This window comes from Lutjanus erythropterus, chromosome 20 (genome assembly GCF_056507025.1).
Source record: "Lutjanus erythropterus isolate fLutEry1 chromosome 20, fLutEry1.hap2, whole genome shotgun sequence".
Taxonomy (NCBI): Eukaryota; Metazoa; Chordata; class Actinopteri; order Lutjaniformes; family Lutjanidae; genus Lutjanus; species Lutjanus erythropterus.
In genome coordinates this window covers 26,718,410-26,741,432 of record NC_139336.1, presented here as the reverse complement: position 1 = coordinate 26,741,432, position 23,023 = coordinate 26,718,410, and the positions used below count along the sequence as shown (strand labels likewise).

The 23,023-nt window shown below is 39.7% G+C and overlaps 1 protein-coding gene across 5 annotated transcripts; it reads left to right on the top strand.

Annotated features, from left to right (window-relative positions):
* Positions 1-655: 655 nt before the first annotated feature.
* ark2n (arkadia (rnf111) N-terminal like PKA signaling regulator 2n) lies at positions 656-16,564 on the top strand. 5 transcript variants are annotated; one of them, XR_014772604.1, is made up of 6 exons: positions 658-895; positions 2,173-3,075; positions 13,115-13,285; positions 13,752-13,866; positions 15,040-15,148; positions 15,295-15,483. XR_014772604.1 is itself a non-coding variant. In XM_084745530.1 (5 exons), the coding sequence occupies exons 2-5, from the start codon at positions 2,241-2,243 to the stop codon at positions 15,482-15,484; spliced, it is 1,311 nt and encodes a 436-aa protein (XP_084601656.1). In that variant the 5' UTR covers positions 663-895; positions 2,176-2,240; the 3' UTR covers positions 15,485-16,564. The 5 variants fall into 5 exon arrangements, 4 of the variants coding, with proteins under 4 accessions (XP_084601657.1, XP_084601656.1, XP_084601655.1 ...); XM_084745530.1 differs by lacking the exon at positions 15,040-15,148 and having other exon boundaries at positions 663-895; positions 2,176-3,075; positions 15,295-16,564; XM_084745529.1 differs by lacking the exon at positions 15,040-15,148 and having other exon boundaries at positions 663-895; positions 15,295-16,564.
* Positions 16,565-23,023: the final 6,459 nt, after the last annotated feature.

The window sequence follows — 23,023 nt, the reverse complement described above, 5'->3', positions numbered from 1 at the left end:
TGTTTAACACATTTAAATTCCTAACAGGTCAGAAAAATTATCAGATAAAAAAGTCAGAATTATGAGTCAAAAAGTCGAAATTATGAGATGAAAAGTCATAATTATGAGTTTAAAAAATCGAAATTATTTAGTAAAAACTATAAATTATAAGATAAAAAAAATTAAATTAAGAGATATAAAGTAATAACTGTGAGATAAAAAAAAAGGTCTAAATTAAGGGATATAAAGTTGATAGGCATAGATATGAAATCATAATTAAGAGATAAAAAGTGAAAATTGTGAAATGCAAAGTCATCAATATGAGATAAACAGCCATAATTTCGACTATTTATCTCGTAATTTTGACTTTTTTATCTCATAATTGGGATTTTAGCATGGGGATATGTTTTTTTGTTTGTTTCAGTGGTGGACATGTGCTTCCATAGAGAAATGTAAACGTCCGGTTTCTTTGCACTTTACTTTTTTCAAATCTATCCCCTCTATAAAAAAAAAGTAATTGAATATGCCTGTTCTTCACTCTGGGACACCCCGCTGCTGTCCCCCTGCTGTCCGCGCTTGTCCTGCGGTATTTTCTGACCCTGTGGTACTCACGCTGAACCCACAGAGGGCGCTCGGCCATGAAGAACAGGCCGGAAGTGGCGCATGTATCTTTGTGAAGACGAACGGCTGATGGAGACATTTTAAAATAAACACACAGCTAGTGGCTAACGGCTAACACGGCTCGCGGAGCTGCGAGCGCACTGCGCCAAGACACATTCAAATTCTTCCAAGTTTTAAAGAAGTGAAGTATATTAATCAGTGCATCGTTTATGCATCGTAAATCAAGGAGGCTGCAAATTACCGAAGATGTCGACAGGTCTGACACTGGGAGAAGAAGAATATAACTAACGCCGCGGTAAGTTACAACTAGCGCAGCCGATTTTAAATGCTAAGTTGGCTATGGCTTTGACTGAGATAACGTTAGCCGTTAGCTAGCTAGCTGCTGACATGATCCTGCTTGTTACGCCTCTGGGTGGATAGATACTGCTTCCATTTATAGGATCATGAGAGGCAGCTGTCCTGCAACCTGAACATTTTCCCATGACTTGTCGGCTTCTTCTCGCCAAGTTTGCGGAGTGTAAGGTTATGACCGAGGTTAGCTTCCTCACTACGCAGCTAAAAGTAGTGTCTGGATCCAAGCCTGTGTTAGCTTCACCTAGCCACAGTCAGAACTCACACAAGTCATGAATTCAGTGAGTAATAACTGTCATATAGCTCACACAGTTAGCTTAATGTTCCTGGGGACATTTAACAGACTTTCAATCAAAACTTTTCTCAGGCTTTGTGAGACGTAAAAGTAGAATACATTTCCATGTAAAAGTAACGTTTATTGCTCTTTGGTGCTAGCAAACCTGAACTGCTTACCAGCAGTATTGTTAATGAGAATTTCTGGCAAAAGTGTGTCTTATAATTTACTGAGATTATTTGTTGTGTTTGATGTGAACAGTCTGTTGCTATGCAACTTGTTAACCCAGTGCAAAATGCATAAAATTGGTTTAAAAGTGGTTTTTATGCGAGTTTTGAAAGCAGAGGGACATAGCTTGAATATGCCACCAATGTTTGCCTTTACAATTACAGTTTAGCTCTGCATATTTAAAATGAAATGTCCACCTCTATATGTAATACTGCTCTTGACTAATGCCAAATGAGAAATTGAAGTAATGGTAAAGACCTTAAGTTTGATGCTATTTGGATGATTTACTGCTTAGAATTTGCAGCAGTCTATCCCACACATTGTATTTAAAGTACTCCCTTCAGATTGAAGCACAGATTAAAGCACAGTTTAAAAACAATTCCTAATGCAATGAAAGTTTTGTAAAAATAATAGATATTATGCCCCGTTCCCTCAGATATCAAGCTTCTCGCAGAGAGCCACATGTTGTAGGGCTGCGACTAAGAATTATTTTCAATTAATCTGCTGATAATTTTCTTGATTCATTGATTAGTGGTTTGATCCAGTTTGACAGAAAATTGTGAAAAATTGTGATCACTGCTTGTACTCGCTGCTTTCCCCTGTTTTATTCACAAGCCATGGTATCGGAACCTCTTCACTAATCGTTGCAGCTCAAATACTGGAACACATTGTCTAGATTTTGACTCTGAATGGGTACTAGTGATGTGTTTTTCTTCCAGCAGGTGAGCTCCTGTCCAGGCACATTGGTCCATGTTTGTTGGACCTTTGGGCTCTGGGCTCAACTAGCATGAAGATGGCTGATTCAGAGAAGACAGAGGAATTTGTGGATGCTGAGTGCCCCATAGAGTGCCTTGATGAAGCACAATCAGCCACGACTTCTGTTCAGGGAGAGCAGGATGAGCACCTGAAGACGGAGACCACCACCAGTACCAGCTCACCGCCGAGGGAAAAGGAGGGCGACAGCCCCCTGAACACAGAGGGTGAGCAGAGTCTCCTTTCCATGCCATGCCTGATGAAGGAGCTCCGCCGAGACTCCCCAGAGTCCCAGCATGCGTCCACAGGGAGCGACAAGCCTGTTTCTCGTCATATCTATGAGAGTGACTCCTCAAACCCCTGCATGCTCTCCCCCTCATCTAGTGGCCACCTGGCTGACTCAGACACACTCTCCTCAGGGGAAGAAGGTGCTGCTCCTCGCGCAGGAGAGGAGGAGGGCAGTATGGAAGCTGCAAATGACCCCGGGCAGGCAGCAGGAAAGCAAACGTCTGCTGCGGCGGCAGGGGGGAGGAAGTCTCGGCGGTCACGTTCAGAGAGCGAGATGCCACCCAACGCAATGGCCGCCAAGAAAAACCGCTGCCAGCCCGCCCTGGTGGCAGCAGGAGGGCAGGAAAAGCAAACCAATGGCAAGCTGGCAAAAGTGAAAGGTCATCGGAGCCAGAAACACAAGGAGCGAATGCGTTTGCTGAGGCAAAAACGAGAGGCAGCAGCACGGAAGAAGTATAACCTGCTGCAGGACAGCAGTACGAGTGACAGCGAGCTCACATGTGACTCCAGCACCAGCTCCTCTGAGGACGAGGACGATGACACTTCAGGAGGTAGCAAGACAATCAAGACAGATATTTCAGGTAACAGACAATGTTCACCACACACGTTTATAACACACAATTGCTACCACTGTGCAGGGTAACAGTAGCAGACACGATCACCCATATAAAACACTGTGTCACATAGTAATAGGAAAACATAACAACCTACATTCTATGATCAAAACTGATAAGTCATTAGAGTGAAATACAGAGCTTAAAGGGATAGTTTGAATTATTTTAAGTGTGGTTGTATGAGGTACTTAGTTTGGAGAAACAGTAAGGGGCACCAGCATGGAAACTAAAGAATGAACTGCTGTAGATGGGGCCTGCAACAAAAAGTATTCTAGCTACTTTTGAAGGTCCACTTAAAAAACAGTTTTAAATCAGTGCACACTTTATTTATAATATTTTCACTGCTTAACTTTGCCATCAGGCAGCCTTTTGTAACAGGAGCCGCTCTTATATAAGCCATTTATCCCTCTCTCCAAAACCAACCGAACTCCATAGGTTAAATCAGTCATTTTACCTCGCAGAATACAAGAGTTGTTGGTCTACTGTTGCCTCAGTCAGTTTGTTTGTGTAATTGTGTGACTTTCAGTATTTCAAAAGGATAGTTTGAATTCACGTAAGTCACACAATCACATAGCTAACAAATTGAGACAGTGGCAACCCAGCAACTCTCTTGTACTGCTTCTCCAAACTGTGGGCATGCTGGGCAGCTAATCAGCTGACTACTGATAGGTACCTCATACAACCCAACATCAAATATTCCAAACTATCCCTTTAACAAGAGGTTGCCTGCATGACTTTAAATTTTCAGGCAACCCAAACTAAATTTTTCAACTGCCACATGCAGCATAGTAAGAAGATGCACTGGGGCTGTACAAAGCATTTGCAATGTCAGATCAGTACAAGCACTGCTTTGTTTGTGTTTGTTTTATCAATCACTTTCTTTTTTTTTTTTGGTTGTTTTCTCACTCATCATCTGTCTTCATTCACCTTGTCTTTAGATACTTAGACTGTTTAGAAGAGGCTATGCCCATTCACTTGTAGTGATGCAATATATGTTTTGTTGGATCTTTTGTCTCATCGTTTGCATGCTGTGGAAGTCTAGTGGACATCTCATGGAATGATATAAACTGAGTTGTGTTAATCTAACCTATATTGTGAGTTCTGCAATTCAACAAGTGAGCCATTTATATCCGCAGCCTTTGCTGTAAATAGACAATGGTGTATGATCTCACTGTGCTGCCAGTCTGAGTTGCAAGACTCATTTAGTTTATCCTGCTTTTCTGTCTCTGCCTGTGGCTCTTGAATATTCCTTAGGTCTAATCATACACTTCACTCTGCCTACACAGGAGGCGATGAAGCTTTTTTAAAATTGCAAACAGGTGGTTCTCGTCTCTGTAAATGGTTCTGTAGCACCTTTGATGAGTCAGATAGCTCTTGTCCTCAACTACAAAATTAATATTAATGCAAATACAGCTCTGAGTGAGAATGACTGTATGCTGTAAACTAAACTCTGGCACATCGGTGCCTTAATAAGAACAAACACTGACAGTATAGACCTTTTTCACAGCAGCCATCTTGACATAAAATCGTATGGTAAACACAATGATTAGGGCGGAACCGAGCTTCAATACTTTTATTGCACTGACTGCATTGCTTCAGTATTGAAAAACGCCTCCCCATTCGGTGCCAAATTTCGATACCTAAGGAGTATATCTCATTGGTGTCAGTGAGCCGAAATAAGCATGCATCATGCTTGTACCAAGACCTAATGATGCTGGTGATTGGCTGTCTATTTTTGCATGATGTAGAGACATGCAGGAAAAACACTGTTCACGTTACGCCCATAGACAGCAATCATTGTTTGTCTATTTAATTGCCAGCTACTTATCTGCTCAGAAAAACTAACAGTGAAGTTTGTGCTGCTTGTTAGCTAGCTGGTGCAGCTAACCTGTTAGCTTGTCAATGAGTCTGTTCACATTTTTCACTCAGATGGAAGCCTCTGCACATCCTCTGCTCATCACTGCAGGGGTAGGTAACATGGAGCCGAGGTGGAGAGCATTTCTGACTGCTAACATGGTGCTGCTTACAGACCTAAGGCTGGATGTAGTTCAAAAAATGTTGACACCTGTGCCAATGCCTGGTTTCGATAATGGTTCCTGAACAGTACTGTTTTTCTTTTTTGAAACCAGATCCATTTCAACAAAAATAAAATTACTTGACACAAAAGGTATAATTATTCACTGAAAAGAAAGAAGGTTTTCAAAGACCTGGTGGTTTAAAAAAAAGATCCCCATCTCTGGGAATAATATTATAGTGTTTCCTGCATACTTCTATAATGATAGAAAGCTAATCACCAGATCTTGGTACAAGCTTGCCTAATGTCTCATTGATGCTGATAGGTTTACTCCTTAGGTATTAAACGACAAGGCATTTTTTGATACTCAATAGTAGTGAAACAGTTCAGGTCGGTGCCATAAAAGCATTTAAGTTCTGTACCCAGGTTGAGAGTTTGTTGAAAAGGATTTTATAAAATTGGCATGAACAAAAGTTTTGTTTAAGAACTGGTATCAAGGTTAAAGAATTGATACGGGCATCAAAAAGTTTTGAATTATACCAAGTCCTAGCAATAATACTAATTCAGGTTCTATTCCATTTAGATCAGTCAGAGTCAGCGTGCTGCTATATTGCATGTTGTAGGGCCACTGTGAAGGCACTGCTACGCTAAATGGAACAGGTCCTGAATTAGTATCATTGGTACCACCTGCATTTACCTTCTATTTCATATCAGTATGGCTACTGTGAAAAAGGACTTGTTGGTACATTGGCCCTATGTTTTTTTTTCCCTTAATCAGTGTTTCCTGATGATCGTAGAAATCTCTTGGGTGAGTTGAGTTCTCCAGAAGTAGCTACTAGCAGGGTGACATTTACAGGCCCGCTGCCGCTGCTGTTGGTGGAGAAGTCGCACTGTTTACTTTAGGCTGATCCTTTCACTGCATTTCTTACAAAATAACATCTTGGGTTTGTTCTGGTCGGCAGTTTTTCTTTTCCATGAAATTCAGAATTTAGCTTGTGGTGTATCGAGGTTTTTGTTTCATAAATTATTGTGTATTACATTTCCAGAACAGAACCAGAGTAGTCATAGTGCATCAAATCTTAACAAAAGGTATCTCAGAGCACTTTTCACACAGAGCAGGTCTAGACTACTATTTATGTTATACAAGTACTATAGTAGTACTATACAAGGTTGATACTAACCCTACTGCATATTTTACAAAAATGATTTAAGTTATACAAGAAAATCTAGTTTCCATTCATCACAGGTCACTGAATCAGTCGCCCGAGACATTCAGTTATCTTACTTTAGGGATCAGTACTACATGAAATGTTTTCAACCATCTCTACATCCCGCACACAGATTTGAGTGCTACAACTGCATGATGTAGTCCATCAGCATGAAAGAGTCGATCTGCACGTAACCAAAAAACAAACTCATTTTCTCTTTAATACAAAAGTCCACCTCCGAAGCATGACCGTGCTACTGTATTTTCTTATGGCTTGGCCTCAATGTCTTTAAAGCTGGCTTCAGACGTGCATCGGAGAGATCCAGAGTGGGCGCCCAGATTCATGGGCTGCTGGACAGCGGTACGTGGGACAGGAACGGCATCGGCAGCGTTCTGGAGGAGGCCATGACGCGCTTTGCCGTGATGCAGCGCCAGACTGAGGAGCGCTTCCGCATCTGGATGGAAAAGCTCGCACACCTCGACTCGGACAACGACTCGTCCAAACGCTCAAGTGACGCCCTAGAGGGGCAGCAGCATCCCTCCCAGGGGGCACGCCCGTCCCCGCCCAGTTCCTATTTGCCCTCGTCGGAGTCTGCAGAGACTATGGCAGCCTACATGTTGGCGCGGGAGAACAACAGTCTCACCCCCACCCCCATAAATAACAACAACATCCTACCTGAAGTGGTCACTCAGAATGGAAATCTAGGTGTTCCAGACCCTGGTCTCTTGAATGTTTAGATTATTCTTCACTCCTTGCTGTCTCATACTACACGAGTAGAGCTAGTTGATGCAGGAAGCATGGCAGTGGGTATTAATAGGTAAATGATGTGAGGTCACTGAACAGATACACCATCAACAGCAGCTGGGCCTGAGCTGCTCATTTGAACTTGACTGTGTGCAGACCTGAGGCCCGGTGCATCTGCTGGCACTGAATCACTGTGAGATTTGACATTCTGAATAATTCAACTCACCTGTTTGATTTCTGCAGCATCTGTGACACGGACACGGGGCAAATCTCAATAGACTGTTGAGTCAGGGCTCTTATTGTATTGCTTAATGTATGGCTTGTTTGTTTTTGTTGACCAGCTGTACACTCACATACATATAGATACACCGATTATGTAATCCATACAGACTTTGCATTACGGCACTCGGGCAGCCATCATGACAGGGCGAGGGCGGGTGCTCCTGCTTAATAGCATGTGCCTTGTCATTCTGACTTCATGCTGGAAACGATAGATAGAGCATCATCATAGTACTATTTCTTTAAAAATTAGGTTCAACACTACATTACCCTTCCTTCTCCTGAACTGTTTGCACTTTGCTTGTTAATAGTTCAGGACTTTAAAGGGATATTTCAGATTAATTGAAGTGGGGTTGTAGGGAGTACAATAGACATGTGTATTAGCAACAGTACATGGCAGTGGGCACACCCCCAGTTTGGAGAAGCAGAGAGCGGCACCAACATCATGACAGCTAAGTGATAAACTGCTGTTGACGGAGTCAGCGACAAAAGGTATTTTAGCCCCTTACAAAAGGTCAACCTAAAACAACCAATATCAGCTGAAGTGTAGGGTATATTTAGAACATTTTCAGTGCTTTTCTTAGCTGCCAGACAGCTGTCATAGAAGCCAAACATCGATTTCTCCAAACCAGTCAAACTCCATTGGCAAAATCAGTCATTTTACCTCATAGAACATGAGAGTTGCTGATCTATTGCTGCCTCAATCTGTTAGTTTGTTTGCATTATTGTGTGATGTTAGTGAATCCAAACTGCACTATTAATAAGTCCGGTGTTATGTGAGGGAAAAGTTACTTTTGCCTATTGAGTTTGGTTGGTTTGGAGAGAGCATTATTTGGCATATACAACTGTGGTTTCCCGTTAGAAAAGGATGTGTAAGGCAAAGTAAAGCAGTAAAAATAATCTAAATCAAATTTTTTTATATAGGCTGAAACACAAATGTTTTTGCTGATCCCATCCACACCAGTGCATCGCTTAGCTTCCATACTTGTACTCCCCCTTGCTTCTCCAAACTGTGCACATGCTGAATGCTCTAGTTAACACACTAGTTATGGATTAGTACCTCACGCAACCCTACATCAAAAAATCCAGACTATCCCTTTAAAAATCTTGACAACCTTTATTTTGGTGGCATAGCTTTACTAACATCAGAACATTTAAAAACACAGATTTGCCTATAAATATAATCACATATACTAACCCACTTGATTTCTCGCTTTTTAAAAATCCTATTATGTAATTAGATTAGAGGTGTTTACATTTTTTAATGTTTGCCTTTTTGTTACATTTGCTGCTATTGCTGCCGTTTGTGCAGTAACAAGAAACTAGTGAGGGAGGAATGACTCCCAGTGTTTATTTTTAGTAGCCTATGTATAGATTATGGACATCAGATAAGGCATGGGTTCCTATGTTGTGGCTGTTGGCTACAGTGTCAAGAGCCTCAAACCTTCACTCATATAATATTCGCCTAGTTAATTAATCTTTTATTTTGCACTGGTCTGCCAGCTTGGCCTGTGTCTCCACAAGGCACTGTGTGCTCCGCAGCTTGACTTTAAACAAAAAAAAAAAACCCAGGCATCAAACTAACAAATATAAAGCAGTAATACAGCTGCAGTATGGTGCATGGCGATGTTTACTGGTTTTCCTAAAAACGGACTGATCCGCGTGATCAAGTGGCCTTCTCTGGTTCAGATCCTGTGGTCTTTTGAGGCGGAAACATTCCTCCTCAACCCTCTTCCTCAAACTACTTTTACTGACCATAGTGTCACAGTTCTTAACCCTGCTAACACTGTCTAACCATCACAGACGTCGACCACGTCTACATGCACACTAATGTTCCACTTTTATTAGGACAATATTCTGAATTTGATATTTTTCATGTTGTGAATTAGGCTTTATTCTGAGTTAAGCATTTTCCGATTAAGGTGTGGGATACACAGGTATTATTATGGTTTTAGGAGCATTCTGTAGACAGTGGATCCAGAAGATGCCTCTCAGTTACGACTGAAACTAATGATAATTTTCATTATTGATTAATCTGTTTGTCACTGTTGCTTGCTGTTTTCCCAAAGCAACATCCTTAAATGTCTTGTTTTGTCCACAACCCAAAGGGAGAATTTTGATGATTAATCAAGTGTCAAAATAGTTGCTGATTACTTTATTAGTTGCCAACTAATCGATGAATCAACAAATCGTTGCAACTCAAGTCTCAGTTGGGGTTTTCTTTGATGCTGTTTGGAAAGCTGGGGAAGAGATGCACTAAAGAAAAGCCCACATTTCTGGCCAAAAGAAAAAACACAGCTACTTTAAAATATCATGAAAGATTGAATATCAACAGGATTCTGGATATGCACAAATATTGCAGAGCCAACCTTTTCAAGAAGGTGTTCGGGCGATGAAAGGGAGGCTGTGTTCACCACCAGAGGAAAACTTGGGAAAAATACTATTTTAAACCAAGGAAGCAAAATGGCTGAAGTGACTACAGCTGTTCCATTTCTTCAGTATTCACGGCTCCATGTAAACAGAAATATTACAGGAATAGGGCTGTAAAAAATGATTCTTTTTATTATTGATTAATCTAACAATTACTTTCACAATTAATCCATACAATAAACAAATTGTGAAAAATGCGTATTGCATTTTCTCAGAGCCCAAAGTCACGTCTTCAAAATGTTTCTTTTGTCCAACCAACAGCCCAAAATGTAACGACTCTTCATTTATTATCATAAATGATAAAGAAAATTGCTAAATCCTGTCATATGAGAAGCTGGAACCAGCAAATATTTTATATTTTTGCTTGAGAAATGACTGAATGTTCTTTCAATTGACTAATCAGTTAGTCAACTTATTGTTGCAGCTCTTTAGTAGCATATTAATTTTCATTACCCATGTAAACAGCTTACTAGGAATATTGTCTTTTTCAGAATAAGGGCAAAAAACGGAATATTTTGTGCATGTAAATGTGGTCAGTGATGAAGGAGTCTTTGGCCTAATCTTATTTATAGTTAGGAAGTTTTAAAGAAATGTTACATTTTCAGTATGTGTATATGTAGCCCTATGACTGTCTGTCAGTTTTACATGACTGAAAAGCTGGAAGCATCGTTCCCCCACCTGTTTGCATGTGATTATATTAGTATATTAGAATGTGCAAGGCCAAATTAGTTTTCATCAGCAGCATGTGTGCAAGGTGTAGCTTTGCTTATGCTGATAAATGGTGACTGACGATGGAACATTTTATCTCTTTTAGTTGTTTTTCTCTTGGCCTAATGGTTTTTGTTTCAAAATGTGTGAATATTGGTGTTTTTTGTTTCATGGTGCATAATTTACTTTGGGGTTAAATGGATCCAGCAACTAACTGCTGTCCTGCATTTGTCAAAACTGAAATTACCTTTAAAATCAGCCGTATTGTCAACATGGCAAAGGGAGCCTCGTGCACACAGTCACAAACTTTGTGTGCATTAGAAACAACACTGAGGACAGTCCATTGTTTACCAAAGAGACTATCCTGGTTTACATGAGTCCTTTTTCTATCTTTAATACATGGCCTTTACATTGGCGAGTCCTCGGTTTCTCCGGTAACCCTGGTACCTGCCTGGTTTCAGCCCAATCAGCTATTCATAGGCAGCGTTCTCTCATAGTACATGCTGTCCAGACGAACCCCCCCACTCACACACACCCACAGCCTTGTCTGGATGAGCAGTGTGTATGTGCGTGTCTCTCTCTCCCAGGGACTTCTTTTACAGGGTAGAACAAAGATAAATGTCCCCGCTCTTCCACAGAGTTCTTCTTCTGTTGTTTTGGCTTTTTATTATTATCCCACTACATTTCATTCACTCAGATCATTTTGAAGTGTTTTGTAATGACTGTATTCTAGTGTAGTTTTTATGTGAATGGCTGTTATTTTAAAAGCAATAAATGGAGAAAAAAAAAACTGCCGCTGCAAAAGGTTTCTTAATATACTGCAAACACAACCACTCTTATTATATTATAAAAGCCTCACTAGTGTAGCTTTGAAAAGTGATAATGATCTGGAAGGTTTCTGTAATTGTTCAGGATTTACAGCAGACCTAGTTCTCAAAAATATGTTTTACTTTACTATTGGTGTACACCTTTGCATCTGGGAAAACAGGAGTGTTTCTTTGTATATTGTATAAACCCCGATTCCAAAAAAGTTGGGATGTTGTGTAAAACGTAAATAAAAATGGAACGATTGTTTTGCAAAAATCGTTTTGACCTGTAGCCAACTGGATAAAGCGCAAAGACGAGATGTTAAATGTTCAAACTGACTTAATTGTTTTTTGTAAATGTACACTCATTCTGAATTTGATGCCTTCAGCATGTTCCAAAAAAATTGGGACAGGAGCGTGTTTACTACTATGATACATCCCCCCTTTTTTTAACAACAATGAGTAAATGTTTAGGAACTGCGGACACCAATTGTTGAAGTTTTGAAAGTGAAATAATTTGCCATTCTTTCTTGACAGCCAACTTCAGGTGCTCAACAGTCCTTGTCTATGTTGTATTTTGCACCTTTTAATGCACCACTCATTTTCAATAGGAGGCGGGTCTGGACTGCAGGCAGGTCAGTCTAGTACCTGAACTCTTTCGCTATGAAGCCATGCTGTTAGAACACAAGCAGAATGCGTCTTGGCATTGTCTCGCTGAAACATGCAGGAAAAGACATCGTCTGAATAGCAGCATATGTTGCTCCAAAACCTGTATGAGCCTTTCAGCATTAATGGGGCCTTCACAGATGTGACAGTTACCCATAATGCCATGGGCGCGAACACACCCCCAGACCATCACAGACACTGGCTTTTTTTAAACTGTGTTTTCTGACAACAGTTTTCCAAAGTGTTCTCGAGCCCATGCAGCATCCTTTGGACAACTATGTGGGTTTTTAATGCAGTGCTGCCTGAGGAGTCAAAGGTCACAAATATTCAATGTTGATTTTCAGCCTTACTTCTTACATGCAGATATTTCTCTGGATTCTCTGAATCATTTAATGATATTATAGATATTATAAATTCCTTGCAGTTGTTTATTGAGAACCATTGTTTTTAAACTGTTGGACTGTTTCCCTCCACAGTTTTTCACTCAGTTGTGAGCCTCACTCCATTGTTGCTTGTGAACAACTGATCCTGTGCCCCTTTAAAACCCAAGCATTATACTGTCACCTGTTACCAGTTAACCTGTTTACCTCTCAAATGTTCCAGACAAGTGTTTTTTGAACACTGCACAACTATCCCCGTGTTTGTTTGTTTTTTTGCCCCTGTCTTTAGTTTTTTGAAACTTGTTACAGGCATCAAATTAAGAGTGAGTGTATATTTACAAAAAAACACTAAAGTTTGAACATTAATTATGTTGTCTTTGGACTGTATTCATTTGAATACAAGTTGACAAGTTTTTGCAAATCATTGAATTCTGTTTTTATTTATGCTTAACCCAGTGTCCAACCTTTTTTTTTTTGGAATTTTTGAATATAAAAGCCTCACTGGTTGAGTTTTGACAAATGATGGTAACCTGGGAAGTTTCTCTGAATTGTTCATGACTTACAGCAAAACTAGAGCTTAAAAACATGTTTTACTTTACTTGTTGGTGTAAACTTTTGCATCTGGGGAAATAGGTTGTCTTTCCTTGTGTTTATTGTAGATGCTGCAGTTTGCAGGACTATGGATGCAGTGTCCAGCCTCTGTTCCAAACAGTCCTACTATAATTCTCAGGCATGATTTGAATAATGAAGTGTTTTCTTTGTTTCCTGCAGACGGGCCTCCAGTAGTGGGTCACTATGATATTTCAGACACTGATTCTAACCAGGAGAGTATGAGTGTGGAGACAGTCCGGCCCACGGTGATAAAGCATGAGCTAAAAACACACAGAGGCCAGGATATGGCAGCTCACTCTGGGTGTATAAGAGCTCTGAGCTCTATCTCAGGTCAGTTACAAACCCGGTAAATCCAAACTGATACTTTCCACTCCTCTCAGTGAAGACAGGACATTTAGAGGCATGGGTGTCGGTTTTATCGGGGACGGTCTTATTAATCTCAGCAAGACGCCTTTGAAGTACTTCTGCCTTCATCCTACACACTACTGGCTTTCATTTGGTGCTATAAAAAAAGTCTTTCCGCTTTGCTTGAAGACAAAAAGAAAATTGACCTTTTAAGACTGACTAGTTGGCATTGTCAAAACATGAATATAGAGTTCAGAATATTTGTTTTGTCCAATGTGTCAGTCCCTGCTATCCAGTCAGCCTTTCAAGCACAAGTGTCAGAGTCATCATTGTTTTCTTCTTGTCTGTGTCAAAGCAGCTGCAGTCTTTATGTGTCAGCAGGGCCTGAAGCTCTCTAACTGCTCCGGTCCTCCTAACAATGTGTGACTCTGTTCCTCTTTATTTGTTTCAGGCCACGTGGAGGCAGAGCTGTCACACAAGGAAAGTTCTCAACACAACAAGGGCCAGATTAACATTGCTTCCTCCGACAGTGAAGTGGAAATAGTCGGAGTGCAAGAGAAAGCACGGTAAAGACTTTCACTGGGGAAACTTGAGGGGATAGTTTGGATTAATTGAAGTGGGGTTGTATGAGGTACTTTTTAGGGGTGTCGCAGTTTCAGTATTAAATACAAAACTTTCCATTTCAGTGATTGAAATGAAATGAAATCCTTCTCGCTGACTTGTGGCACCCAGTGCATATCCAAATAATACCAGCTGTTAGATCACCCCTGATACCATATAGACATCTTTTTCAAGAAGAATTTGAAAATGTAAATGACAGTTGTCGGGGCATAAAACAAATGGTCTGTTGATCTTTAGAAATCAAAACTTAATAGTCTAACAATGGCATAGCTGTCAGTGCTAAAACAAATGTTTAAATTGACAGGGTCTGCAGCGACCACTTTCAAAAAAATCTATATGAGTTTTAGTGAATGTTATATTTAGAAGATTTTCACAGCTTTACTTTGCTGTCAGACAGCCTTTTTGACAGGAAATTGCCATTACGTAGCAAAATCTCGCGCTCTCCAAACCAACCAGACTCTATCTGCAAAATCAGTTATTTTACCACACAGAACACAGGAGCTGCTGGTCCTCCGCTGCCTCGATCTGTTAGTTTGTTTCTGTTTCTGTGTGACTTTGGTGAGTTGGAACCAAACTTTTAAAACACCAAACAAACAGATCGAGGCATCGGTAGAACAACCATCTCATGTGTTCCACAAGGTAGTATTACTGATTTTGCACATGGAGTCTGTCTGAGTGAGAGAGAGTGATATTTGACCTGTATAACAGCTGTGTCTCATTGGAAAAGGCTGTCTGACAGCAAAGCAGGGCAGTGCAGGACAGAGCTTAGCTTCCATCCTGGTACTGCCATAGACTTCATACATAAACGCTGGATTGACCGCTTTGGCCCATGACTGTAATACGCCAACATCACCGCCATGTTGGTTTGGTCAAGACTGGCCTGTTAACACATGTATAAGGGGGAGCTGGTTAAAAATCACTATAATGTTTACATTTCTCAACCGAATTTCCATGAGTCATGTTTTAGGCTTTATTCAAGGCTCTGTGATCTACGTTGAGCGGGAAAACCCTTGAATATAAAAACAACTATTTGAAATCAGTTGAGAAATGTAAAAAAAAACATTTCAGTGCTTTTTATCCAAATAATCCACAGTTCCCCCTGTTGCATGTGTTTACAGGCCAGTCTTGACCAAAATGGCGTTGGCATATGATCCAAAGGCCAATGCATAATACATATGGGTCTATGGGTGCTTGTGCAAACTGGGGCTGTGTCAACCGCCATATACTGTAAGTAATACACTGACTATCAGTAAGTATCTCATACAACCCCACTTCAAATAAACTGATCTATCCCTTTAATCTTCATACTGACAGTGTGAATTGTCTCCCCTCTTTCTTCATAACTTATTAATTTTCTTTCTGTCCACATCCAGATGTGCCCACCCTTGTGGAGGGGTAATAAAGAGTCTGTCCTCCTGGAAGGAGAACTCAGTGGACCAGTTAAACAGCACAAATCAGCCACAGCTCTGGACTACTGTTTCCCCCCAGCCCAACTGGGTGTCCCCTCCCGAAGTGGTGGACCTCACACTGGACGAGGAGGCCGGACACAAATACCTACTTTAAGCAACTTGTACACTGAAGACTCCTTGTTTTCTTCCTCTCACTCCTCCTCATCCCTCTTGCCTTGCCTCCATTGTTACGGCTCAAATCCTTCCTGTAGTTGCGGCCTCGCCTGTAACCGCTCGTGGACTCTTCCTGCTCCAGGGCACCGTTTGTTTTTAACTTACTGTTAAACAATCATGTATCAAAGCCATTCTACTGACGTGATTCCCTGACCTTGGCTTGTCAGCTCTGAATTTAGTTGTAATAAAAATGGCACAGCACTTCCAGTGCAGGTGGAAATGTACGTAAGAGTGATATATCTGTTAATGATAGCAATATCCTACCTTCATTTAATACCTCAGTTACCCCTCGATAACGGATGTAGGTGGTTATTTTGTGTTGTGTGCTCGCAAGCTGTATAGTGAAAACTTCAAGTCGCTGCTTGAGAGCAGGTCAGTATCACAACATTGCTGTTGACCTGCTTCACTACAGACTCTGAACCGCATTTCTTCACACTCGATTCGGCATTTTTATCTGCAGTCTCCTGCGCTCAAGACAACACGGCAGCTGGTACACGTTCTGTTGTACAGTAGACCATAGATCGACGGCTTTGTACCTGTCTAGGGTCAGTTTTATTTTCAAAAGTCTCACCACTGGTTTCACAATTCAGTCGGCATTGATCGCTTTGCATTATGTCCAGCATGGGCACTGCCTACGCTCTGGTGCTGTAGGGGAGGGTTTTGGTTTATCGAAAAAAGGAATAGTTTGACATTTTGGGAAATATCCGCTGTCTTGCTCAGAGTTAGACAAGAGGGGGACACCACTCTCATATTTCTCTGTTAAAGCTGTAACTTCTGTGCATTAAAATGGCTAAAAAGGCTGGACATATGTTATATAATTTGTTGAGTTCTGTGCTAACATTATCCCAGATATTTTCAACAATGTTCAAACCCAGAGGAATCACCTTATTCAAGGTAACAGTCCGTTTCCTTCTAGCTGCTAGTCTCCATAACTTTCAGGAAAATATGGGATACATGAAAGTGTGAGGAGGGACTCTGAAAACGTGACTAAACATGACGTGAATAAAACTTTAATGCATTACCTCATCTGTGAACATGATTCTGTCTGGGTCACGTTAGTTTCATTAGCAATGGCGGTTGTTTAAAGCTCTAATATGTACCACTAAAATGTCTAAAAATGTTAGCTATACAGTATGTCATATATTTTGTTTCCATCAATGTTCAAGCACAGAAATCCAAAATTTATTCAAGGTCTCTGTGAATTTACTGCTAGCCGTTAGCTAGTTGCTATAATATCCGGGAAAACACGGGTTACATCAGAGAGTGAGGAACGAAGTCAGCCAAAGTGATTAAACGCGACGTGAATAAACTTAAATACATTAGCTCGTCTGTGAACATGACGTCTGCCTGAGTCAAGTCAGACAGATTTTTATTTGCAATGGTGGCTGTTTAAAGTTATAATACGTAACATGTCCACATTAAAATGTCTAAAAATGTCATCAAACTACATCTTTTGTTATCGTTTTAATGTGATAGAGACCCCTAGTGGCAGAACATCCATATTGTGCTTTTAAATATAAGACTAGCCACCCGTTTGCTTGGCTTCGCACAAAGACTGGTAAAAGTGGTAAACGGTTCGCTTACCTCTGTCCAAAGGTAACAAAATCCACCAACCAGCATCTCTTAGGCTCACTAATTAAAATGTTATAGCTTGTTTGTTTAATTCACACAAAAACCCAACTGTAAAAACAACAATTCATTATTTTTACGTGCCAGACTTTCCAGAGTCTAAGGCTAGAGCTGAAGCTAAGCTAGGTGAAGCTTAATATCTAAAGCTACTTGCTGATTTTGGAGGCCTCTGTGGAGAAAGTGTTAGTGTTTCCACTGTAATAACCACAAAATATAACGTGAAAAATAAAATTACCAAAATAAAAAGCTCTTCCTTTTAACTGGACAGACATGAGAGTGGTATCGATCCTGTTATCTTGTGCTAACTTTTCCCCAGAAAGCAAATGAGCATATTTCCCAAAATGTCTTTTGATTTAAATTCACAGCTTTTATTTCTGTTACTACCACATCATTATTATTATTATTATTATATGTTTTTCCTTCTTTAACAGAAAACCACTGGTTAAACTCAGACTCTGAGGGGAAAAAATACAAACACACTTGTTGCAAACACACTACAGACAAAATATGACTAATTTCCACCACAGTGGGAAAGTGGTGTTGGTGGCGTATAGGCAATAGAAATTAAGTATCCTCTGCTTTGAGACATATTTTATGTTGGAAGCCACAGAGTCTGCGAGTGTCCCAGGTGACGTAGTTATTATCAGTGAATGTATGACCCTGCAGTGCTGACTGGGTGCACTTATTGTTTGCATGCTTTATCCTGAGTGGATGCAAACACCTTTAAACCTCTGGGGACCCCTTTACAACAACTGAGGAAATGTATTTTCCACTGAATACTGCAAAGCAAGATGGCCTGAATGCCTTGAAATGTGCACTATTTTCTTTTAGAATCGTATAAAAAGCTTATTCTTTTACCTTACAAAGCAGTGGATTTTGCTATCTCAACAATAAATATTTTAATAATAGATGTGAATTTAGCACATATAAAAAATATGAGTAAAAGTGTTGGTGAGTGAAGAGACTTTTACTGTATGAACTGTTTTTACCCTGATCCTCAGGGCCTGCTTGCTCTCTTCCCCCTGTGGTCTTATTTTTCTTGTCTTCATGCAGTACTGCAGCCACGCTGGTAAATTTTTTATCAATGATCCGACTTGACACACTGTTTTAACACTTCAGATTTGTTTTATTACATATGGAATAACACCTACTTTCCTACGTGATGCTTGAGAATTGTAGAGTCAAATTATTTTACTTCTGCTGGTCACAGAAGGGAAGGGAAAAAACATCTAAATATATAAAGAACTAAACCAAAGTCTAAATGGAATTTAAGTTTTTCTTTCAGTCTGTTGTTTTAAATTTGCTCTGTAAGTCTAAATCTTTTCATTTGGAACTCAGTGCATTTGTCGTGAAATAAGTGACATGAATTTTGTTTCAAAATCAAGATACAGTTCAGTATAATGTGATTATTTTGTTTTCCTTTGGCCAGTTCTTTCCACTATATGCAGCTACCACTGTAATGACAATTCTTTTACCAGACCACTTCCGCTTGCAAAATCCTTCTTGCTATTGTTCCTTTATTGTTCCTTTGTTAGTAAGACTCCCGTCTTTAGTGATAGAGGTTTGGTAGGAAATTAGGGCAGCGATGCTCGACTCTGGTTGCACATAGCATGTTTGATCACATCTTTAACCTCAAGTCAGATATTATCCTCATTACCAGTAATTTAGCCTTGCTCTTCTGTTATTCTTTGTTTTATTTTACTGTCAGTATTTTAAATTAACAAAAAAAAAAGGTGTTTATTTTGTTGCTTCTGCAAGTCCTTGACTTCCTTGAAATTATGTCTGTAGAACAAAAAGAAACTATTTTAAAACTAAATAAATAGAGCGTTATTTAATGACCTTTGTGTATGTTATATTTTTTAAAAATATATATATTTATTTTGTCTTTGGCGCATTTATAGTCCTTGTTCATGTGCTGTGACCGTTAGGATGTCCAGCTTAGGGGAAGGAGGATTGATCTGGTGAGGATTTATATTTTGTTTCATTTTTTCAATCAGTTTTACGTGGTTGTCAAAAGTAGTCTGATTGGGACTGAAGGCAGTGACATTTGTTACATATTTTTCATCCTTTCAGACATCTTTAAAGGGATAGTTCACATTATTTGAAGTGGGTTGTATGAGGGTATCCATAGTCGGTGTATTATCGATAGTTGATGGCAGTTTGCATGTCCCTTGTTTGGAGAAACAGCGAGGGTACCAGTGTAGGAAGCTACACAATAAACTGGAGTGGACGAGGTCAGCAGCAAAACATATTTTAGCCATTTAAATTTCCAATATGAATACATCAGCTGATAATGCAATCATCCCTAAAATGGGCTTACTACACACCTGTGAGATATATATGTAAATACAAACAAAAAATAGATAAAGTGCTGCCTATAAATCTAATATAGACTGGCCTGAAACTCCTCAAACTATTCAAATATTCCAATAACTATAAATAACTACTAACTACAACTATTCTAACAATGGCAACACACTGATAAATGTATCTGAAGGCTAAAGTCTATCAAAAAGTGTTTTGGACAAGTATATTCTTGTGTGTGTGAGTCACCATCATAGGTACAACACTTAATGAGACGTCTCATTGTTTTCTTTTCTCTTGTGGCCGAACGGTCTAGACAACTGCCTCGCCGTGAACAATACAGCTTCACCCTCACCCACTAAAAGTGGCAATGCCGGGTCAGAGGTCACCCTGTGACACCTGCCGCTAGGGGGACATATGGAGTTCACATGAGGGAGACAATGAGGGAGTGGTGCAATTCAGTCCGCGGGGCCCTTCTCCGCAAAACCAAAGCCCTTTAGCCAGCTCTTTTCACCCTCGGGGCAGAACATCAGCTGTATGCTAATTTTTACAGGGCAGTGGTGGCCTCACAGAGCAGCGAGTGTGCTGGCTCACTCTCAAAAGCCAGAAATAAGTATCCGTCCTCCTGCAGATGTCTTTTTAGCGCTGAGTGATGAAGCTTTAGATTCTGTGTCGTACAAGTGCTGTCCTGGGTTATTTCCGGGTTTATTTAAAATAACAGAGGGCTCTACACTTACTGCAAAATACTGCAAAATAACTGCACGTGACTACTTCTAATCACACACAACATTTAGACAGTTTGGGCTGTTTTCTTACCAACTTCCTTCTGTCATCGGTCTCAGTTATTTCTGTTTCTGAATAAACAAGCTTTAATTCTCACTTATTCATGAGAACTGGGGAAAAAAAACGTATGTTTTGGGGGGGAGGAGATTTTTAATCTTCAATTATACTGGGAAAATGCATTTTAAAAGATCAAAGTGTTGTGAAACCTCCTGGTGATTTAATTTTTTTTTTCTTAAATCACATTTTTTGCAGCTTAGAATTCTGTCAAGTCTGCCAAGCAAACAAAAACTCATAGGGCTGCAACTAAAGACTATTTTCATTATTGATTAATCTATTGATTATTTCTTCGATTAATTGATTAGTGTCATCCACAAAAAGCCTAAGATGTTGTCCTCAAATGTCTTGTTTTGTCCATAACCCAAAGATATTCAGTTTACTGTCATATCTAAACTAAAGAAACCTGAAAATATTCACATTTAACAAGCTGAAATTTAAAAAAAGCTAAAAGCAACTAATCTATTAATCAAAATAGTTGTTTATTAAAAATTAATTAATCATCGCAGCTCTAGTTTGAGAATATATAACATGAATTAAGTTGTATGAAATACAACATTATTTAATTAGCTGTATAATTTAAAAAAGCTTGATATCTTTTTATTCAACAAAAGAGTAAACTAATTAACTGCTTCACTCATTTTTCATGCAATAATAGTGAATATAAAGTTGAATAGAATTTGTTCAACCTTCTCAAATATGAAAATTTACTGCTTTGTTTGTCATTTATCATGTTAACCTGAACATCTTTTGGTTCTGGACTTGAGGACAAACAAAATAAGACAGTTGAAGACGTCACTTTGTGCTCTTGGAATAATTAAAATAATGGTTAATCGCTGCTGGGCAACCTTGACATGTTGCACTGAAATACAAGGCAACATGACTCATGAACAGAAAGGAAATGAATGTGTTCAAGAGAAGTCAAATATTGCAGTAGTTACTGACAGCATCAAATATCAAAGGTGAATAAAGGGAACTGATTGTGGTAGTTTGACCTGCACTGACAGTAACGCACTGTGAAAGGCTCTTTGTGTGGCACCGCAGGCTTAAAGCATTAGATGGTGGGAACTGGAAGACGGGGACATATGGGACTAAGAGTTTTGTGACCCCCTCAGCCTCCCCATGCCCATCTGTTCCTCCACCCTTCAGGCTTAACACTAAAGGCAGAGCGGTTTTCAGGACGCAGACAGTTTTCAGCATATCTGCTGCACAGGAAAACGGTTCGACACAGAGGAGAGGTTGCTTTTCAAAGGAATTTGATTCACTGGGTCCCAGAGTGAAGAAGAATAAAATTAAGATATAATTTGATTTAATGTAATATTTTTCTTGTCCTTTAAAAACTCAAGGATTCCAACAGGCTATAGTCTTTGTTGTTGTGTTAAGACTTAAAAAGAGTGTCAGCTATCTGGTGTGAAGCTTTTGGAAGGGAAATTTAATTGGAGAAGATTTTCTGTGCAGTTAGAAGAAAAGAAGATTAATTACGATGGAGGTCTTAAGACAGTTATCTGTGGTGGAGGAAGTAATTAGATCTTTTTTTTAACTTGCAGAGGAACTCCACTGATTTTACATATCAGTTTGTTGATCATTATCAAAGCTGTATAAAGTCTTTGGTGGCTCCACAGGAAGCTGCACGAAATCTAATAAACTGCTTCAAGTGTGACTCAAGTGACGTCACTTGAGTCACCAGCTTAAAGGCCTGAATATACTCCCAGACTGACACAGACAGCCGCAGACACCTCAGACACACAGTACTTCTGTTTATTCTATTGTCTGCAGTTCGATTGCGTTAGACACGTGCAGACAGATTTTTATTGCACCCACGGTCCACCCCCGCTTATTTTGTCTTATTGAAACAATATTCTTAGGACTGACTGGGGATTATCTGACACCTTATCTCACTTTGTGACATCAAACCTCATCATTCATATTAATACATGGTGTTTGGTGACCTCATGGAAAACCCAACGTCAGCATGAACAGGTTTAATCGGCCAGTGATTGAAAAGAGCTGTGTGGGTATAGGCAGGACCTTTAATCTTAAATAATGCATCATATTATGTGAGCTGATCATGTGTTTTGTATGTAAAAGTCATGCTAACTGGTAAATAAAAGTAGCAGAGTGGAAGTATGAAGAAAGATAAAGTGGACTACTTTGTACTTGAGTAGATCTGCTTGGTTACTACCTACCACAGTGAATAAAATTACTGTTTCATTTTATTGCTCCTTCTTTTAGGACCCAGTGGATCATTTGTCCTAATGACTCCTCAGTGAGAAGTAACCACAACAGGCACTAGACATTGTGACACATTAGTAGGTGGTATTTAATTTTGCTTCTTTTGAAAATCCCATCCCAACAAAGCTTTGCCCAGTCTGAACAGGTCATATCAGGCACACACCTGTGTGGGTGCGCAGGGCCTTCAAAGTGACAGACCCCTAAAGCAAAACTGCAAAAGTGCCATTTATCCATCTAATTGTTTTAGAGATATTGGCCACAGAGATGTGTGACTTCTCTCTCATATAATGGAACTCTATTCAGGATGATTCAAGACCTGCATCATCCTGTCAGGATTTATTTCACAAAAATGACTACGGTTGAATGACTTTGGAAAAAATATCTAATTGCATTTTTTTTTTTTACTAATATTGCACTTTCGAGATGATTTGCAATATTGGAGAGAATTATAATCTTTACATCATTTTCATTTTCATTG

Bases quoted from the DNA above. Each gene is read 5' to 3' on its own strand.
- ark2n (XM_084745530.1), top strand. From the start codon at position 2,241: ATGAAGATGGCTGATTCAGAGAAGACAGAGGAATTTGTGGATGCTGAG. The intron at 13,286-13,751 runs GTCAGTTACAAA...TATTTGTTTCAG, and splicing joins AGCTCTGAGCTCTATCTCAG to GCCACGTGGAGGCAGAGCTG. The intron at 13,867-15,294 runs GTAAAGACTTTC...GTCCACATCCAG, and splicing joins GGAGTGCAAGAGAAAGCACG to ATGTGCCCACCCTTGTGGAG.